Source organism: Rousettus aegyptiacus, unplaced genomic scaffold, assembly GCF_014176215.1.
Source record: "Rousettus aegyptiacus isolate mRouAeg1 unplaced genomic scaffold, mRouAeg1.p scaffold_m13_p_8, whole genome shotgun sequence".
NCBI lineage: Eukaryota > Metazoa > Chordata > Mammalia > Chiroptera > Pteropodidae > Rousettus > Rousettus aegyptiacus.
The window spans coordinates 34,825,565-34,842,966 of NW_023416311.1; the positions used below are offsets into that span (position 1 = coordinate 34,825,565).

Here is a 17,402-nt window from a genome sequence, read left to right on the forward strand (position 1 = left end):
CCAAAGTTAGTTTCCAAGTGGCTCATGTTAGCCAAGAAAGCTATTTACTGATGGTGAGTTAAAGTTAATTAAATTGTATTTGGTTGCAGAAGCCAGAAAATATGTCCAGAGAAAATAAATTTAAGATTATTAGCTTTTTAACAAGGACAGTTACTTGAAGACTTGAAGACACTAATAGTCAACTAAAAAACAAGGTAAAGGATTCCAAGTAATTTTCCTTGGTTTTTGATGAGTCAATAGACATAAATGTAGACAACAAAATAAACAGAGACATTTTAAAATGAAGCCAGAGCTGCCGTGCCAGACGCTCTGCCTTTCGCATCTTATGCTTCAAATTTTTGGAATGTTAAAACAGGGCAAAACAACCTTTGGACTGGACCTAAGCAAACTTGTGTCCCAAAAAGAACTTTGCAAAGGTAACAAAAAAGTAGTTATTATGACCACTGGACTGGAATTTGAAAACATTGTTTAGAAGTAACATCACTATTATTTGCACCAACAGAAATGCCTTCCTGCTACTAATGTAATTGTTCCCCTTCCTTTTCTCATAAATACACATTGCCTTTGTCTCTTAATCAGAACAATATTCAGGCTTCTGCATGAATTAATAATTCCCGATTAGCTATTCTCTTTGATCTCACTAAACGCTTGTAGCCTCTTGGCTTGCAAGGCCTTTTATTTCTAGGTTATTTCTAGTTGTTTAGTAGAGAAGTCAATGGTGAGTTTGAATCGACTCAAGAATTAGCCTCTGTCAAGTCTCCATGGAACAACTAAAAGAAAGAGTATTTCTAAAGAGCTTAAAAAACACCAGATCAGTGCAAATTGAAGTGGAATCTGGTACAGTGTTAAGAACTGATGGTGGCAAAAATATGTGTGGAGTAGGAAAAGGTTAATTGGACAAATTTACAAAACTTGTGAAAATGTAAAATGATTAAAGCCAATGTTCATACTTTATATTATTGATCAGCAGGTATTTTGTAGAAGACACTTGAATCTTTCACTGTTATGGTCTTAACCATCACAACTTCCCTATGTCAAATAAAAACCGAACATCCTGACTTGCCCAGCTACATAGTTTGATCGCAGTGATCAAGTCTAATTGGAGATTTTTGAGCTCAGCAATAAAATTTTTTCTCCATGAGAATCACCCTCCCTTAGTATTAACAAAAACTGAATGGCTTTGGAAATTAGCTTTTGTTGCAGATTTGATGTTTCTTAAGGTAAAACACCACTTATGTGTAAAACTTATACTGCAACAAAGTTATTATGACAACTAATGCTGTTTAAATCACAAGTCATCCCAAGCTGCTTTATATACTTCCCATGCCATCAAGTTAAAATGAGCGGAAAGATCTCCATTTTCTCTCCCAAATTTGCAGTGGATGTATTTACAAACTCAACTACAGTTCCAGCTGTACTTTTAGATTTCAATGTAGGTACAGAGGAAATTTCTATATTTCAAAATCTGACTGTACAATTGAAGAATATCTACCTGACCTTCAACAGGAAGTGATTAATCTGCATGATATGCCAAAAGGCAAATATCTAATGAAAGTCTATAAATACCTTCCAAATTATGAATATGCTCAATTAAAATCATACACTTGAGTATTTAGTAGTATCTGTGTGAAGACATTTTCATAGATAAAATACATAAAATCATATCATAGATCAACATAACACATATATTTGCAGTCGACTTCAAATTCCAATTAAGTGAAATATCCCCTCAAAAAAATTCAATTCTTATCATTAGTAGACCTGTATTACAAAAAACTTGTATTCAAGTGTTAATAGATATTTTCAATTCCATCAATTACAAAATGAATGGAAATGTTTTCTTTCTTATTACATGAGTATACAAAAGCCTCAGTTTTGCCTCTCGTCCCAAAGTATAAACTCTATCAAAAAAGTTTGCCGACCCCAAGTCTGTAGCACTGAAGGAGTGTTTTCCCATTTAATTAAAATCACAGTATGGTAAACATCCCTAGAGACAATTGTCCTTTCTAAAAAAACCATTTCATATCTCAGCAACACTACTTGGTAATTTTTCTATAAGTAGTCCTTTCTTTGGTTATGATCTACATAGTCTTATAAATTTCCTAAGAAAATAACATGTGGGTATGTATGAGAGCTGGGCAGAGAAAAAAACTGGTTATCTTGAATATCAGCAAAGCTTTATAATTCCATTTTATTTGTACTCTAGAAGAAAAATTAGTTTTTGATTCTACTAATCCAATTCTATTACAAAACCTTAAAACTTTACTAAACAAAAACACATCAAATAAAGTACTTAATGATCTGTTTTCACCTGAGCTCAAATCACTTTTCAAATGCAGTACTCATTCACTATGTAATCTCTAATATACTCAGATTACTTAAGTCTCCATATTCTCTAATTTAAAACAATTAGGTTTACCTCTGCTGTTTTTGCTCATCATGACAGCAGTTATCTGCTGGCTTTGCCTGTGCGCTATCCATTCACTCTCCGTCTGCTAACGACGCAACACTCCCAGCACTCCCGCTACCCCGCTACCTCGTTTCTCAGTCTAACGTGTCCTCTGAAGGTGGGAGAACAGCATCCCTTCGGCCATAGTACTTGGCTCAAGTGTGGGCACGTGAACCGATGAAGGAATGCATACCATCTCAGGATTTTGTTGGAACTGTTGAGAGAAACTGCCCTTTGTTTTGGCTGAGGTTGCTAAGAAAGCATAAGTCTGAAGCTGCGGGGTGGCTACTTTACCATAAAAAATGTCTCCCTGACAATAAAAATGGCAGAGTAGAAACAAAACTGAGATAAACACAGATTACAGACTTTACCCCAGGATTAAGCATGTCTAAAGCCAGTTTTATCCCTGAACTTTTGAGCTAAATGTGGTAATGTATACACCGCTATTACTTAAGCCAAGATAAGTTTCTATCACTTGCTGTTCAAAGGGTGCTGACTAATGCAACTATACAGTCATTGATTGAAGCTCGATCTTAAATTAGATATTTCTAGACAGGGCCTTTTAACCATTATGTTTCATCTTCAGATCTTTCCATTGTTTCTAAATGCTAGTGCTTAAAGTATGTTACTTTGCCATACCTGTAGCATCTTTGTGATACCTGTAGCATCTTTCAGTAAACATAGTACCATTAATACTACTTTGTAAACCCCTTAAAGCACCCCGAACAATGATAAACTTTGAGATATTGGTACAGATGTATGCTCTCCAACTGCAACAGTAGTCATTCACTTGAAATTGGATTAATTTCATTTCTGTGAACATAATGCTATGATTTCATTCCTAAAAAGGAATAAAAATGATTCTGTGTATTTTCCTTGGTTTGATAGTGACATTTGTTTTAATTAATTGCTCCATTAAGTATTTCATAGAAGTGTAAAATAAATGTTTTTAACTAACATTAAAGAGACCTTAGACACTTCCTGAGATGTGCTTTTTACAAGGGATTCCAACGAGGCAAAACAAAAACAAAAACAAAAAGCATATTCTTTTAGCTCTGCTTCTCTCAATACTAAACTAAATGAAGTGAATTATAAAAATTCCTATCTCAAATCAGTGAGTGGCATTATTTTACCCATGACTAGAGGAAAGAGGAAAGAGCAAGTTTAAAAAAACTACCTTTATTTTTTATTTCTTTTTCAGTTACATACTTTTAAACAGGGGTGTGTTTCATTATTCAGACATTCAGGCAATGTTGACATTAGTGTTGACAGAAAAGAAGCATAAAAATGCAAAACGTTGTTGGCTTAACCTGAACATACCTGCATTACCTATTATTGACCAGTTTGTTTGCCAAAAGATTTATTTCTTGGCATTAAAATGGAGCACTTAAAAATATTGCTAAAAAGCAAATGTCTACACACTGGTCTTTGCAGCAAATAAGGGTATTTATACTTTTAAAATATTTTAAGTCCATAATTGAATTAATATACACACCTTCTTATGTATAAGGAGTTCAGATCATATAAACACTGTACAATCCAAAAACCCTACTGAGAATAAAACTAAATAGGCTTATAAGAAATACAGATATCGCATGTATTTACAAATATCATAGACACACAAATTTGGTCAAATACTGTAAAGAAAGAAGTGGTTTCACATTATAATGGCCAAAACATCCATCTACCTTGCAACGAAGCAAACAAAAATAACAATTCAGTATGTGACTCCTGTAGTTTAAGACATCATGACAGTATACAAATAGATAAGATGGAAACGGTTGACCAAATTATACAGCAAATGTATTCTAGGCTGAGTGTAGGCCTTTAAAATCAAGAACTTAAAAAAGATCATTCATAGGATTAAGAGCAACAATGATAAACAATGTCTGATTTGCGGTATTCATGTGGGTGTCTAATTCATCAAAAACAATGCATTGAACTTTTGGCTAATAAGAAAAATAAATTACAAAGTACAATTAAATCCCTGTAAATGCAATAATGAAGTCAAAAATGTAGATTTATTTACTTTAATTACACATTTTAAATGTTACCTTGAGACAAAAAAATAAATAAGTGTGCCTGGAGGCACACACTCAGAGACAAAGAAAGGGCTGCATGGTAAAGTAACAATTTTATAAATGAAAGGTGAACACGAGATTTGAACAATTTAATTATCTTTCTAACCAGTCTTTTTGTTTTAACTCTTCTTGAAAATTCCAGCTGGAAGAATGTGACAAAAGTACACCTGTGTTTTTATGGCTTAAAACAAAGGATTGTTGAAAAGTGGAATGGGTTTCCTTTTTTACAAAACCATTACTTTGTTCATATGCAGGCACTTCGAACGACTACGGAGGCAAAGCACCTGACCTATCCTCTCCAAAATAATTTTCAATCATCAAAATTATGCTAAAAAGTAGGAAAATTCCAGAGAACCAGCAAAGTTGAATACAAGAGACTAATGTGCACAGAGGGCAACAAAGTGACCCAGTTTTTATTGCTGGGAATTTTTTTTTTTTTACCAAAGGGCAAAGAATTAATAAACAGACACCATTGCATGGCACATCCAAAGTTTTCTGCTTAAGGGAGAATGAAATCATTCAGCAGTGGGTTTCGGCGGGATCTCCTTAGACTTCAGCTTTTACCTTGCAATGAGATTCACATTTCTTTTATTTTAGTGTATTAAAAAGAAAACAAACAAACAAAAAACTCCAACATATCTCATTTCTCAAAGTATTCATCTCTTGCTGTCGAGTATACATTATTATCTGGAAGCATAAAGTTACAATCTACGAGTCCTTTGCATTTTATAAAGCGCTTGTGCCGTTCCGGCAACACTGCGCTTCACGCAGCGGCGCAACAAACGCAGAGCTCACGTTTACCACGCGGTGACTCGTTCGACCACTACCGTCTGCCGAACCCACAGTACCTCTGGGCAGTGACTGTACCATGATTTCACAGAATGTTAATATGACTCACGAATTGCAGTACCATCAGTAATACTGATATCAATGCAGATGTCACACCAAAAATGAACTTCTCAAGGAATAACTTTTAAATATTTGGGCAACTCTGTTTTCTCTGTTGCATTATCCACTGGGGAGAAAATTCTTATTTGATTATGCTCCTATAGAAGTTATAAAAAAAAAAAACCAGATTAGGTATACAACTGGTTGACATTATAGATACTGTACTGCTTTCTATGACAGGAGGAGAGCTTCTGAAAAATGTTCTATAGAACTGTTTTCATCAATACTACCTCGTTGGTCCATTCCATTCACTGATGGGCAAAGCACTCATGTTTTGACAAAATTTTAAAGCTTCCATAAAAGTTAAATTAGAAAAAAAATATGAAGTAACACAACCACAAAATGAAGTATGGAAGTATGACATTTTTGTTTCTAAGAGTGGGTCTTTGAAAATCTATGTGGTCACTATGGAGATGATTTTAATCACAAGACAGCAGATGAACACATAAGTAGCTCCCCGTGATCTGTCTGTGTCCAGAGTCATTTGTGGCGCTGTATGGTTTTCCTTTTCCTTCGTTTGAAAAAACAGCAGCACCTGCAGATGGAGGGAAATACTTTTATTATAAAAGTACAAAAATGTCACAAAGTAAGGCTGACTCTATCATATTAATTTAAATGGTCATAAAAAGCAATAGGCTAGTGCAGGATAAACAGTGAACATGCCAAGGAAGCATAAATATTAGGGAAACTATGGCAGTTATTACTATTGTTTCATCGACGTGCCTTTGGGGAATGGCAAGACATTCTAAGCGACATTAAAAGGAGCCACTGAACTGAAAAGGCTTTGCACCAAGACTGACTGAAAAGTTATGGGGTTCTGAATCCTATTAACTGGCCCACCATCTTTTACTTTGGATACTCGTTAATCTCTGGCCGTGGTATGCTTTAGGAAAGTTCATCTTATGCATTCTCTCTGTTTCTTTCTGATGCTCTTATATAACTGTTGAAGCCATTGTTAGAAAAGCAATAATGAGCCTAATAATGGGGATTTTATTTCACTAAGAATTAAAATTAAAAAGAGAAATCTCAAATACACGCTTCAGCAAACATTTTCTATCATATTTACAAAGTGAAAGAGAGAAAATACATTAAGTAGAATAAGAATGTTGAGATTGGCACTTTTTAATTCTTTAAGTGTTAAAGAAGGTCAAACATAGTTATTTTAATTAAGGCAAAACATATTTAACATTTAAAATAACATAATCAAGGTGATTCAGTTTCAGATTTGAAAATTGATTCAGTTTTGTAGTCTACGAAGGAAATATCATACTGATTTTACTCCTTGGTTGATCCCTGAGAGAACTAGTTTTTTCCATAGTAAATTCTCCTAGTCATGAAAAAATGAAACACATGCAAAGCAATGCCAAGGCTGGTGTGAACTGGAAGTTCATGAGAATGAGAATCACTGATCAGCAACCAGTAAAATAACACATACATGTATATATATATGTATATGTATTTCTTTTTTCCTAAAGGTCTGGCACTCCTTCAAGTAAAGGTCTGACTTTTTTACCCTTTCACACTTAAAAAAAAAAAAAGTCAATCTATCAGAATATCAACATGACAGGTACTACATATAGAATGCCTCTACTTGTTTCCCCATTAAAATCCCATGTGTGTATAAATGTGTAAATCACATTTTGTAATAAAAGCAAGGCATAGTTTTATATACATGGTGCTTCTATCAACGAAATGCTGCCAATTCAAAGCATGTACATAAGGTGACCTTATAAAGATGTCCCTGTAATTCTTACCAGTCCACCTTCATAAAAAGATTAAACACAACATTTTCAAGCTAAGCATAATAGAGGCCATGTAGCTTTAAGTGTCCTATCTGGCAAAAGATTATAAAAGATGAAATAATTGCTAGATATCTTTTCTACTTTTTAGTGAAATAAATGTAAACAAAAATCCACACTGTTCAGTTAAATCACACAAGCTCTCTATCCACATTATCTTTAGTTGAAAATAATTCCAGACCACTTATTGTGATTTGTGCCATGATTATGAAATCACTGTGGGGCATTCAAAACCGAATTACACAATTGCACTTTTTATGTACACACAAATAGTACATAATGACTAGACCATAAAATGTGAATAATTCAAACCTGTATGCATCAGTTGATAAAGACTCAAGTAGCAAACTTCATGAATTTACTTTTATTGAGATGACTACCAGAAAAAAATAACAGACATAAATTACCCAATCAAGGGCCTTGAAAAGAGCTACCACTGTAAGAATCTAGGTACAAAATATTTTTTTCTGGATTTAGAAAAATAAGTCAAATTTATTTGTAACTATCAGCTACCTAATATCTTCTTGAATCTGTTAAATTTTCTAAAATAAAAAGCAAAACAAAAAATTATTCAAGTCGAATTAATCTCTAAGAGATTACCATTATTCCAAAAAGACCCTTTCAATTAAAAACTTAGCAGAGAGTAAGAAAATGTCCATATTGTAAAAAATAAAATACTAAGACATTAGTATTTAGAAGAAACAGACCAAATATTTAGGATATTAAACTGAAGAATATAGTCATACTTCCATGGAAATTTATTGATTAATATAAAGTCTACTAATAATGTTCACAGTTCCTAAATACTGTCATTTGTCTTTTCAAATTCTGAAACACACTGTTTTAAAACATATCTATTGGAAAAGTGTTTTAAGGTATTTACGCCTTTTGAAATGGGGACTTTTAATTTAATATATGTTTTGAGGAACAAGTTCAAGTCCCAGGTTTTCCACACTTGTATTAGTAATTCACCTTGCCTGTTTGATTTTTCCAGTACAATTAATACGCTTTCCATTCTGAGAGTTTAATTCTTCCCATTTCTTAGGTATTCTTTCTTTCAATTGTATAAGAATTACTGAACACAGAAAACCATTCAAAGAATTTCAGACTAAATAAGATTTTCAAATGAATTATAATTGTGCAGGACTTTTAAATTCAAAATCAATCTAAAGAAGACATCTATTTTTTCAGAAATAGATCCCACGAAATGGCATACACCCTTGAAGATTTACAAATTAAGCTAGCATGCTATTAAACTCACTACCATCAGAGGGCAGCATTGCTTTATGCGATAGGAATGAATCAAAAGAAGGGACAATAGAGATGCTCTCATGATATACTTACAAAAATTAAGAAGAAAATTGATATTTAATATTGTGGTTGATTTCTTATGTCATTACCAAAACATATCAATTATAGTCTTTATGATTAAGAAATCATCAAGTATCATCTCAATTGTCTCCTGTCCCTGAGCTCTCAATCTAAAACAATGAGAAGCTCCCATACCACCATCACATGACTATTTTAGTTTCCTCCAAGTACTTAGTACTAATCTAAATTTCCTTTATTTATCTACATAATTATTTGCCTACCCGTAGGATGTAAGCCTCATAAGATCTTGCTCACAGATACATCTTACAAATGGGTACAAAGTTGATACTCAATATCATTGAATAAGAAATAAACAATTAGCCTCATAAATGCGACTAACTCCTAGAGTACAAACCCAGTCAAGATTCTAACCCATGTTGTAAAGCTAGAGTTATTATGGGCCACATACTCTAGAAAATCCTCATAAAATATGCAGATTTTAGAGCCTGAGGAAGTTTTTCTAGGGGAAAGAAATGGTTTGCACCACATCCTTAAAGAAGTCTGAATCCCAAAGAAGCACTGAGGCTTGGCCCGGGTGCCTCAACTGAACACTGGAGATACGGAGTGGGCACCCTGCTGTCAATTTATATGAGTGCAGGAAAACCGGTAGGAGACAATGTAATTATAACACTTAGTATGGTTGAAAAGAGAAAAAAAAGTCACTGGTAATAACAACTGGAAATAATATCGAAGATTCTAGGAATTAGCATATACCGAAGTTCTCATATATGATGTGAGCAAGTTTTTTTTTTTTTTTCGATAAATTCGATTATCTACTTTTAGAAAACTATTCCTATCTTTAAAATTTTAAAATATATTTTCTGTTCTTGCTGCTCGGTGGTTACATTTTCTTACATACTAGTTCATAACTCATTTGGGGTCTCTTCAGGTCTAAACTATTGACAACTACCTTGGGGAAACTGATTAAGCTGACCAGACATTTATGCTTCTAAATGTTTCTAAATGTTAATGCTTCTCTTTTCCTTGGCTCTTTCTTAATTATTCCTTATGTGGTTCCAGTTAGCCAATATGCTCTTACAAGTCAAGTTTGTGCTTCTGACACGATCATTTTTGGTAGCCAGCCTAAAAGCACTGAAGTCACACCTCTACTGTCAAAGCCTTTGGGAATAAATATTAAGGCCTGCTTCTGATTAACTCTAAGGTTGTTGCTTTCAATATTGTTGAAGTAGGAAGCAAGAAACCGTAATGGATCAAAGTCCTAAACTATGAAAATACACTTTGCACCACCGTTTCCTCATTGCCTTTTTCTTCATCTAGAATTTGGTTTGTTTTTCTGGATCTATGTCAGATACCTCCTCCTTCTCACAAATCTGCTCAGGAGCTGATGTTTTCTCTGTCTGGATCTGAAGTTCTTATCTGCCTCTTCTACGATGATTCACTGGCTCATCCATTAGTTGAGAAACTGTTGGCAACCTGCCAGACCCTACCCACAGAGAACTGCAGGACCTAGCCTCTCCTCATTTGGGTTGATGAATATACAGAGAATGTCATTTATGACAACTAATCTTTAATTCTTTGACCAATAAGTTTTCCCCTTAAAAATTTATACCTAAAAACATAATTTCATATCTCTGGATCGCTTGATTTTAAAAATGATGAACTATTTGGTTAAGAAAGAAATGTTTAGATCAGGAACAAGACTACTCACATAGCTATTCTACTAACTAGGAACCAAGGACTCATTCTCTTCAATTTCTCCTTCTTCATCCACATGTAATTAGTCCCTCGAGTCTGAAATGACTTTCAAAATGTTTCCATCCTCTTGAGCTGGCTTAGATCAGAACTTCTTACCTCCACCATTGCTAAGAGTCTTTCAACTGACTTCTTAGTCTAAGCCTTCCCTCTCTCCAATCTGGGACCCAAACTTCTCCCATTAAACTATGGCCACGCCCCTTTCCTCTTAAATCTCAGCAATGGTTCGCCAGCACCTATGGCGTTCAGTCCACAAGGATCTTACAATTTGGTTTCAACTATGTCCACTCTCCTCTCAGTCTCATTCTCCATTAGGCTTCCTTTCCTGGCAGCCTAAACTATGGAAGGAAAAAAAGGAAGATTTTCTGCAATCTGATTAACTCCAGGAAGTGACATAAGCCTCAAAACTGCTGCCAAATTAATTTTTCTAAGGTTCGATCTGATTATGCTGTTTCTTGGCATAAAACCTATAGCTGTTTTCTTGTGGTGAGAAAGATAATGCCAATTTTTTTTTAACCTGGCTATTAAGATCCTTTGAAATTGGATGCTCAGCCTATCCCAGTTTCCAGTAACGTATTCACACATTGTATACCTGCATGAGTCATTCCTCAGACTTGCCCCATTCTTTCCTTGCTCACACTGTTGTTCATTCTCTTCTCTCTGCCTCCTTCTACCCGTCTCCTTTGCCAAGTCATACTAATTTTTGCGAACCAGTGCAAATGTATCCTTACCCATGAAGACTTCTCTGACCTTCACAGCTAGAAGTGAGTATCCAGTCTCTGAACTCCAACAACACTGTATCCTATAATACCTTGGAATAGACCAATGATTCTGAATCCTGGCTGCTCCTTAGAATCTTTTGAAAAATAATGGTAACCAGACCCTACCACAGACCAATTAAATCAGAAACTCTGATACTGTAGCCTAAGTACTGGCATATTTTTAAAACTCTCCAGACGACTATGATATGAAGCCAGAGCAGAGAACCACTTGGTAGAAAGCATCAGTATACTTACTATCTTCTCTAATGGAACATAAGGGCCTTGATGTCTCTTCATATTATCATCTTACCAGACACAGAATAACTGTTCGGTAAACATTAGAAAGGGTAAAGGAGAAACAAAAGGGAAAAAAAAGGACGATTTCATACTGCTTAAATAGTCAGTAACTCAAATAAAGGAAGCCCTGTTTTAATTCCTGGAAGAAATGATGAGGGTGCTATCATTTGAATCACTGCCTTGAAAAATTATTCTCAGCTACAGTAAAAAAAGGCAAAATCTCATTACTAATAAGGAGCCACTTTATACTTGGAGGAAGAGAATATTTCCCATCACAGAAATCATGTATTCCCCTCCATGAGGTGCTATTCTAGGAAACTTGAGACTTTAAAATGTCCATTGTAGAATATATTCGAATTAATGGGATGGGTGACAGGGAACTCTACCATTCATAGGTAAGAAAGAGAGAAAGTTAGAAATAAATTCTGAAAGAGAATTCTAAGCAGGCTCCTAGCTACCTATAAAATGGTGGAAAAGAGTAGAGAAGCCAGCATAAGAAGCAATTTAGAAAAGGAAATCACACTCACATTTCTTAATTACAGACAAAAAGGGTATGAGGAATGCAATAATAAACTTGGAGTGTTAGAATAACCTTCATTGAAAGAAAGACAAAATGTTATGCATTTAGAGTCTTTACCTAGTGAAGAGTTAGGGAAGTTCTGAAGATTTCTGTAACCCATCTGGAGTAAAGCCTTACTGAAATCCATTTTTAAAAATAACTGCTTTATTAGGATATAATTTATATATCATAAAATCTGCCCTTTTAAAGTAGACAAGTCAGTGGTTTTTAATATGTTCAAATAGTTTTGCATCCATAATCACCACTATCTAACTTCTAAACGTTTTCCTCACCCCATAAGGAAACCACACAGGCACCCCAAACTTCTCTTCCCTGCCTTGGGCAGCCACTGTATACTTTCCGTTTTCTGTATTTGCCTGTTCTGGATAGTTCATATAAATGAAATCATATGTGGCCTTTTGTTTCTACTTCTTTCACTTAGCATAATGTTTTCAATTTATTTATTTATTTTAATCTCGTCAACTAATAGTCCATTGTATGGATATACCATATTATTTAGTCAAGCATTTAGTAATAATTTATTGAGACATACTGTTTTAGGCATTGGGGATCTGAAGATGAAAAGCCCTTATTTTCAAGAAATGCAAGAAGTTTCAGTAATTGGGAAACTGATCAAGAGAATAACATATATCGGCGGCAGAACTGAACCAACAGAATATAGGCTTCAAAATGGAAAATGCAGCTGGGAAAGGTAGGCAGGAGCCAGACTATAAAAAAGCATGAAAGGCCTTGGTGCCATGCCAAGCAATCTAGATTTGATGCCCCAAGCGATGGAGAACCTTTCCTTTAGGAAGAGTCTTCCCATTACTTCCTTTTTTCTAATCTTCCAACACCTACATATAGAAACCTGAACCCATGAACATACACACCCATGCCCATCTCAACTAAATAAATTACTATGCTATTCTTCAAAGCCACCTCCAGAACGCATTCTCTGATCATCCTATCAGTAAGTAATCGTTTACAAGCTCTAACATGTTTTTTATACCTTTTTCATAGTATTTATCATATACCGACATATGTTAATACAACTGCAATCTTCCCTGCTGGTGTGTACTCAATTTACGGGCAAGGACAGTATCTGATATTTCTGAAATCCAAGCAGTGAAACTCTTGAATGAATAAATGGAAAAATATAATAGATTTGGTTGCAAGCAGGTTTCTAGAAGGATGTGAACATAGAACAGCCAGTTTCAGTGAGGAGCTGTGGGTATGGAGGAAAATATATGGGACACTGACAGAAGAAGCACAAGCCTGGGAAGAACACAGATGAGAAAGGCCACTGGTAGCTGGAAGTAGGGCTATAAATAGGGGTGATAATAGCTACCGAGTACCTGCCGCACATCAGACAAAATGCCAGCACTTTATCACATTTAACAGAAAAAGAAACAGGCTTGGAGAAGGAAACAAGGGGCAGAAGCAGGATTCTACAACCCGTTTAATTGCAAAGGACACGTGCATTCTAATCTGACATATTGCCACCCTACTTTTATAACTGCTTAGGATTGCACGAACAAGCATAAACCGTCTGTTTTTATTTTTGACAAAAATGCACAATGATGTGGCTGATTAATTATATCCCAAAATCCACTAAGTCATACTGCCAATAAATTCTATAGTCAAAACTGATTTAAATGGATACTTAATCATTGCTCTTTAAAAAGAAATATCCACAAGTGTCCTTATCTTGCAGCCAGCAAGGGAGCATTATTTTGGAAACTATGTAAGGTTCCTTTTGGATATGAGTAGAATATCCCAAAATTCATTAATATAAGCACTTTTTTTTTTTTAATTTACACCAAGGCTGACTCAAAAATTGTCCTGAAACTGAGAAAAGCATTTTAGACACAGCATTCTATCTAAAGGCAAATAACAGAAAATAGTTAATTTCGACATTATTACAACTAAGAGGAATGTTATTTTTCACAATATCTGCAGGAACTATTTAGATTAGGATTTTTCATAACACTAACTATAGATCATCATGAAATTTATCAATCTATACCATGTATTTTCAGTAGTAATATAATTAGGTAGTAAATGAAATACTCTTAGTGATACTACTGGGGTGGAGTAGGGGTTTGCTATGGGCATTGAACAATCACAAACAGGAAAAATGAAAGCGTAAGGCAAAAGCCTGTCTTTCTTTTTAAAATAGCAAAGCTAGCCTCTGTAGTAAAAAACAAAAACACAAGCACAAGCAGGGTGTATCAACTGCTCAAATAAAAAGTGCCCCCAAATCTATGTCACTTGAAGCAAAAAAGTTGCAGCAGGCAAAAGAGCTCCTCAAACAATGATTTCTTGCTTCTCAGAGCTAATGTAAATGACATCAAATACTTTTGAACAACTTTCGCAAATTGTGATTTCTATGTTGAAAGGTATGTTTTTTAAAAAAACACAATAGGGTGCTAAATCTTTCAAATTGCAGTCAACGGAGCTATTTCTGCCTGCCTACACTTGGGAACTCACCACATGTTCAACACTTTCTGGCAGCTATACACACACACAACAAAAAAATACAAGGAAAAAAAGAGAGAGAGAAAGAGAGATCATCAGAAACAGCCCACATTGAAATCATCACATTGTTTTTCATGCTTATTTTTTTCCAAGCAGCATTATAATTTACATTCACAAAAAAGTAATTTAAAACTAATATTAATGCATGCAGCATATTATAAAATTAATACTTATTTATTCACATGCTTACGGAAAAAAAAATGAGCACCTATATAGTACGGCAATAACTTTCATGCATCAACACTCCTAAAAATAAGCAGCTAAAAATATGCTGTTGATTCTAAATAAGAATCTGACCATAGTTCTTAAATAACTAATTTTGTATATTAAAATATTTACTGAAATTGCACTGTTTTAAACTTAGTGATTAAAACATTAAGCATATCACTTGTTTTGCATGCACCTGGTCCTTGGGGAAAAAAATTCCGGAAATAATTCTACAAAACTATAAATCTCAAGCATGCATAGTTTAAGGACAAAAAGTTATTAAAACAGCAAAATAAATACATACTTGGTTTCATCCATCACTTCTACTTCTGTAGGGGCTGTGATGGGTGCATTTGAACGTCCTGCAGTAGGGTCATCTGTGTTTAACTCTCCATTTGTAGAACTTACAACCTGAAAAAACAACAAATTTATACATACACAAAGTAATAGGTTTTACAGTGATAAACAAAATTACAGTTAAAATATTTAAATTAGAAAGTTAATAGAGGAACATAAAACAGGATGTAGTTGTTCATAACTGAACATAGTGATAAGTCCAGCATTTTAAGATCAAGTTCATATAATATTTGCTTTTCAACTTACTTCCTTTTCATCTTGAAATTCCAGTCTTCTGTCTCTTTCCCTCTGATTTTTTAGACTAATTCCTATACATATCTCAATCAGTTCCCTCTTGTGTGCTCACTCCTTTGGGACCTTACTTCAACATGAATAATGTCCCTTGCAAACTTCAATATTCCTCCTTTCAATGGAATCTTCATTTCAATGTAATCACGCTCAGATCCCCCTCTCATATTACCCATTCACCCACCCAGCTGTTCAAGCCCCAAATCCAGAAGTCACTGTGACTTAAACCCATATCTAATCCATCAGCAGGTCCTTTTCTTTCCTCCCCTGAAACACACTCCAATTCTAATCAGACCTCCTTACCTCTATTACTACTAAGACTTCAGGCCAAGCCACTATTTACAACTCTTCTGTGACTACAAGCAAAACCTATTAATTGGTTTTCTGCTTTTACTTGTACTTCCTCCCCCTTAAATGTATTACCCACACAACAATCAGGGTGCTCCTTTTAACACGTAAATAAGATCATGTATAATTCCCTGTTTAAAATTCTTCAAGTGTCTGACTTCCCACTTCATTTAGAATAAAGATCAATCCTCTTTACCCCAATTAACAAAGTCCCACAAGAGCTGAATCCTGCCTACTTCTCTGATCCCACACCACTTTCCCCTTTACTCACTAACTTCCATCTAATAAGCAAGCTTATTCCCACTTTAAGGCTTTGGCATTATCTATTCTCACTGCCTGGAATTGTCTTACTGCGTACTGGCCGTTCTTCTTATCTGTCAGATTCCCAGAGAATATCTCCAAAACAGGCCTTTACTATTATACAATCTAAAGTTTCCACACAGATACTTTCTTTCATGTTATACTGTCTTTAAATCTTTGCATAGCGTATATCTGTGTTGCTACTTTTATGATTAATTTTGTTTCTTGATGCTCATGCCCACCTCCATAACAGCAATTTTGTGTTGTTCCCTCCTGTATCTCCCTACTATACATGACACAGAATAGGCACTCAGTAAATATTTGTTGAAATAAATGAATACATGCATGCATGAATGAAATCCTAAAACAAGATAAAAACTAGAACAAAACTCTCAAATTCTATAAAGTCACCTTATTGTCCTATTTCTTGTTTCTCCCAAAACTTCTTGAAAACAAGTCTTAACTTACCATTTTCATTTTTATAAAATTTTCCATTCATTTATTCCTTAACTCCTTTCAATATGTGGTCTGCCCCTATATCAGAACTCTAAGAGTTCTCTTGAAGGTTACTAATGAAATTATTTCTAGAAAATATATTTAGTGATCTTTGTTTATACCTCATTTTCCTGTGCATTTATCACTTGACATCAGCTAATGACTTTGGAGTAAGATGGGTCTAGATTCAAAACCTAGCTCTATCACTTAACAGCTATGTGACCCTGGGAAATATACCCTATCTTACTAAAACCTCAGTGTTCTCAACTATAAAATGGGAAACAGTATCTACTTAACAAGGTTGATATGACTATGAAATGAAATCAATATATAAAGCAAAGTGACTACCATATATTAAGAGCTCAATAAATACCAGCTTTATCATTATTACTATCAGTTTTTCCTACAATCAAGACTTCAACTACCACCTCTATGTAAAGGACTTCCTGAACCTAATTATTTACCACATATTTGGTTAGCTACACTGATTTTGTCAACTCAAATTCAAGATTTCCAAAACCAAATTTATGATACTCCCTCTGAAATCTATTGTTCTTCCTATAGTTCCAATTTCTATTAAAGCCTCACCATCATCCCAAAACTCCAGGCTCAAAATCTAAGAATTACCTTTGATGCCTCCCCTACCTGATCTCTTTAAAGAGGAGGAAAAAAAATGTTAACAAATCAAAGACCTTAAGAGTGACATTTATAGAGTTCTAAAATGTAACTAATTCAAAAGTTATTACTGAGAGTCTAAGACATGCCAGGAACTTCAGAAAACAGAGTAAATAAGACAGAAAAACATCCCTGCCCTTGTGGACCTGATTTTCTAAGTGTAAAGAAATAGATTCCTCTTTCTCAACTTTAACGAAAGTAACTAGAAATCAAATT

General features: G+C 34.5%; 1 protein-coding gene across 9 annotated transcripts in view; it reads right to left on the reverse strand.

The window, feature by feature from the left end:
* Positions 1–3,609: 3,609 nt before the first annotated feature.
* Positions 3,610–17,402, reverse strand: part of CSNK1G3 (casein kinase 1 gamma 3) — a 91,219-nt gene continuing 77,426 nt past the window's right edge. For 5 of the 9 annotated variants that reach the window (XM_016165116.2, XM_016165110.2, XM_016165111.2 and 2 more), the window contains 3 exons: positions 15,028–15,134; positions 14,469–14,492; positions 3,610–6,013 (listed from right to left, as the gene is read on the reverse strand). In XM_016165116.2, coding sequence (XP_016020602.1) covers positions 5,959–6,013; positions 14,469–14,492; positions 15,028–15,134 — 186 coding nt within the window. In that variant the 3' untranslated portion in view covers positions 3,610–5,958. The remainder of the gene's footprint in view (positions 6,014–14,468; positions 14,493–15,027; positions 15,135–17,402) is intronic. The other 4 variants (XM_016165117.2, XM_016165118.2, XM_016165114.2 and 1 more) reach the window with 1 other exon arrangement.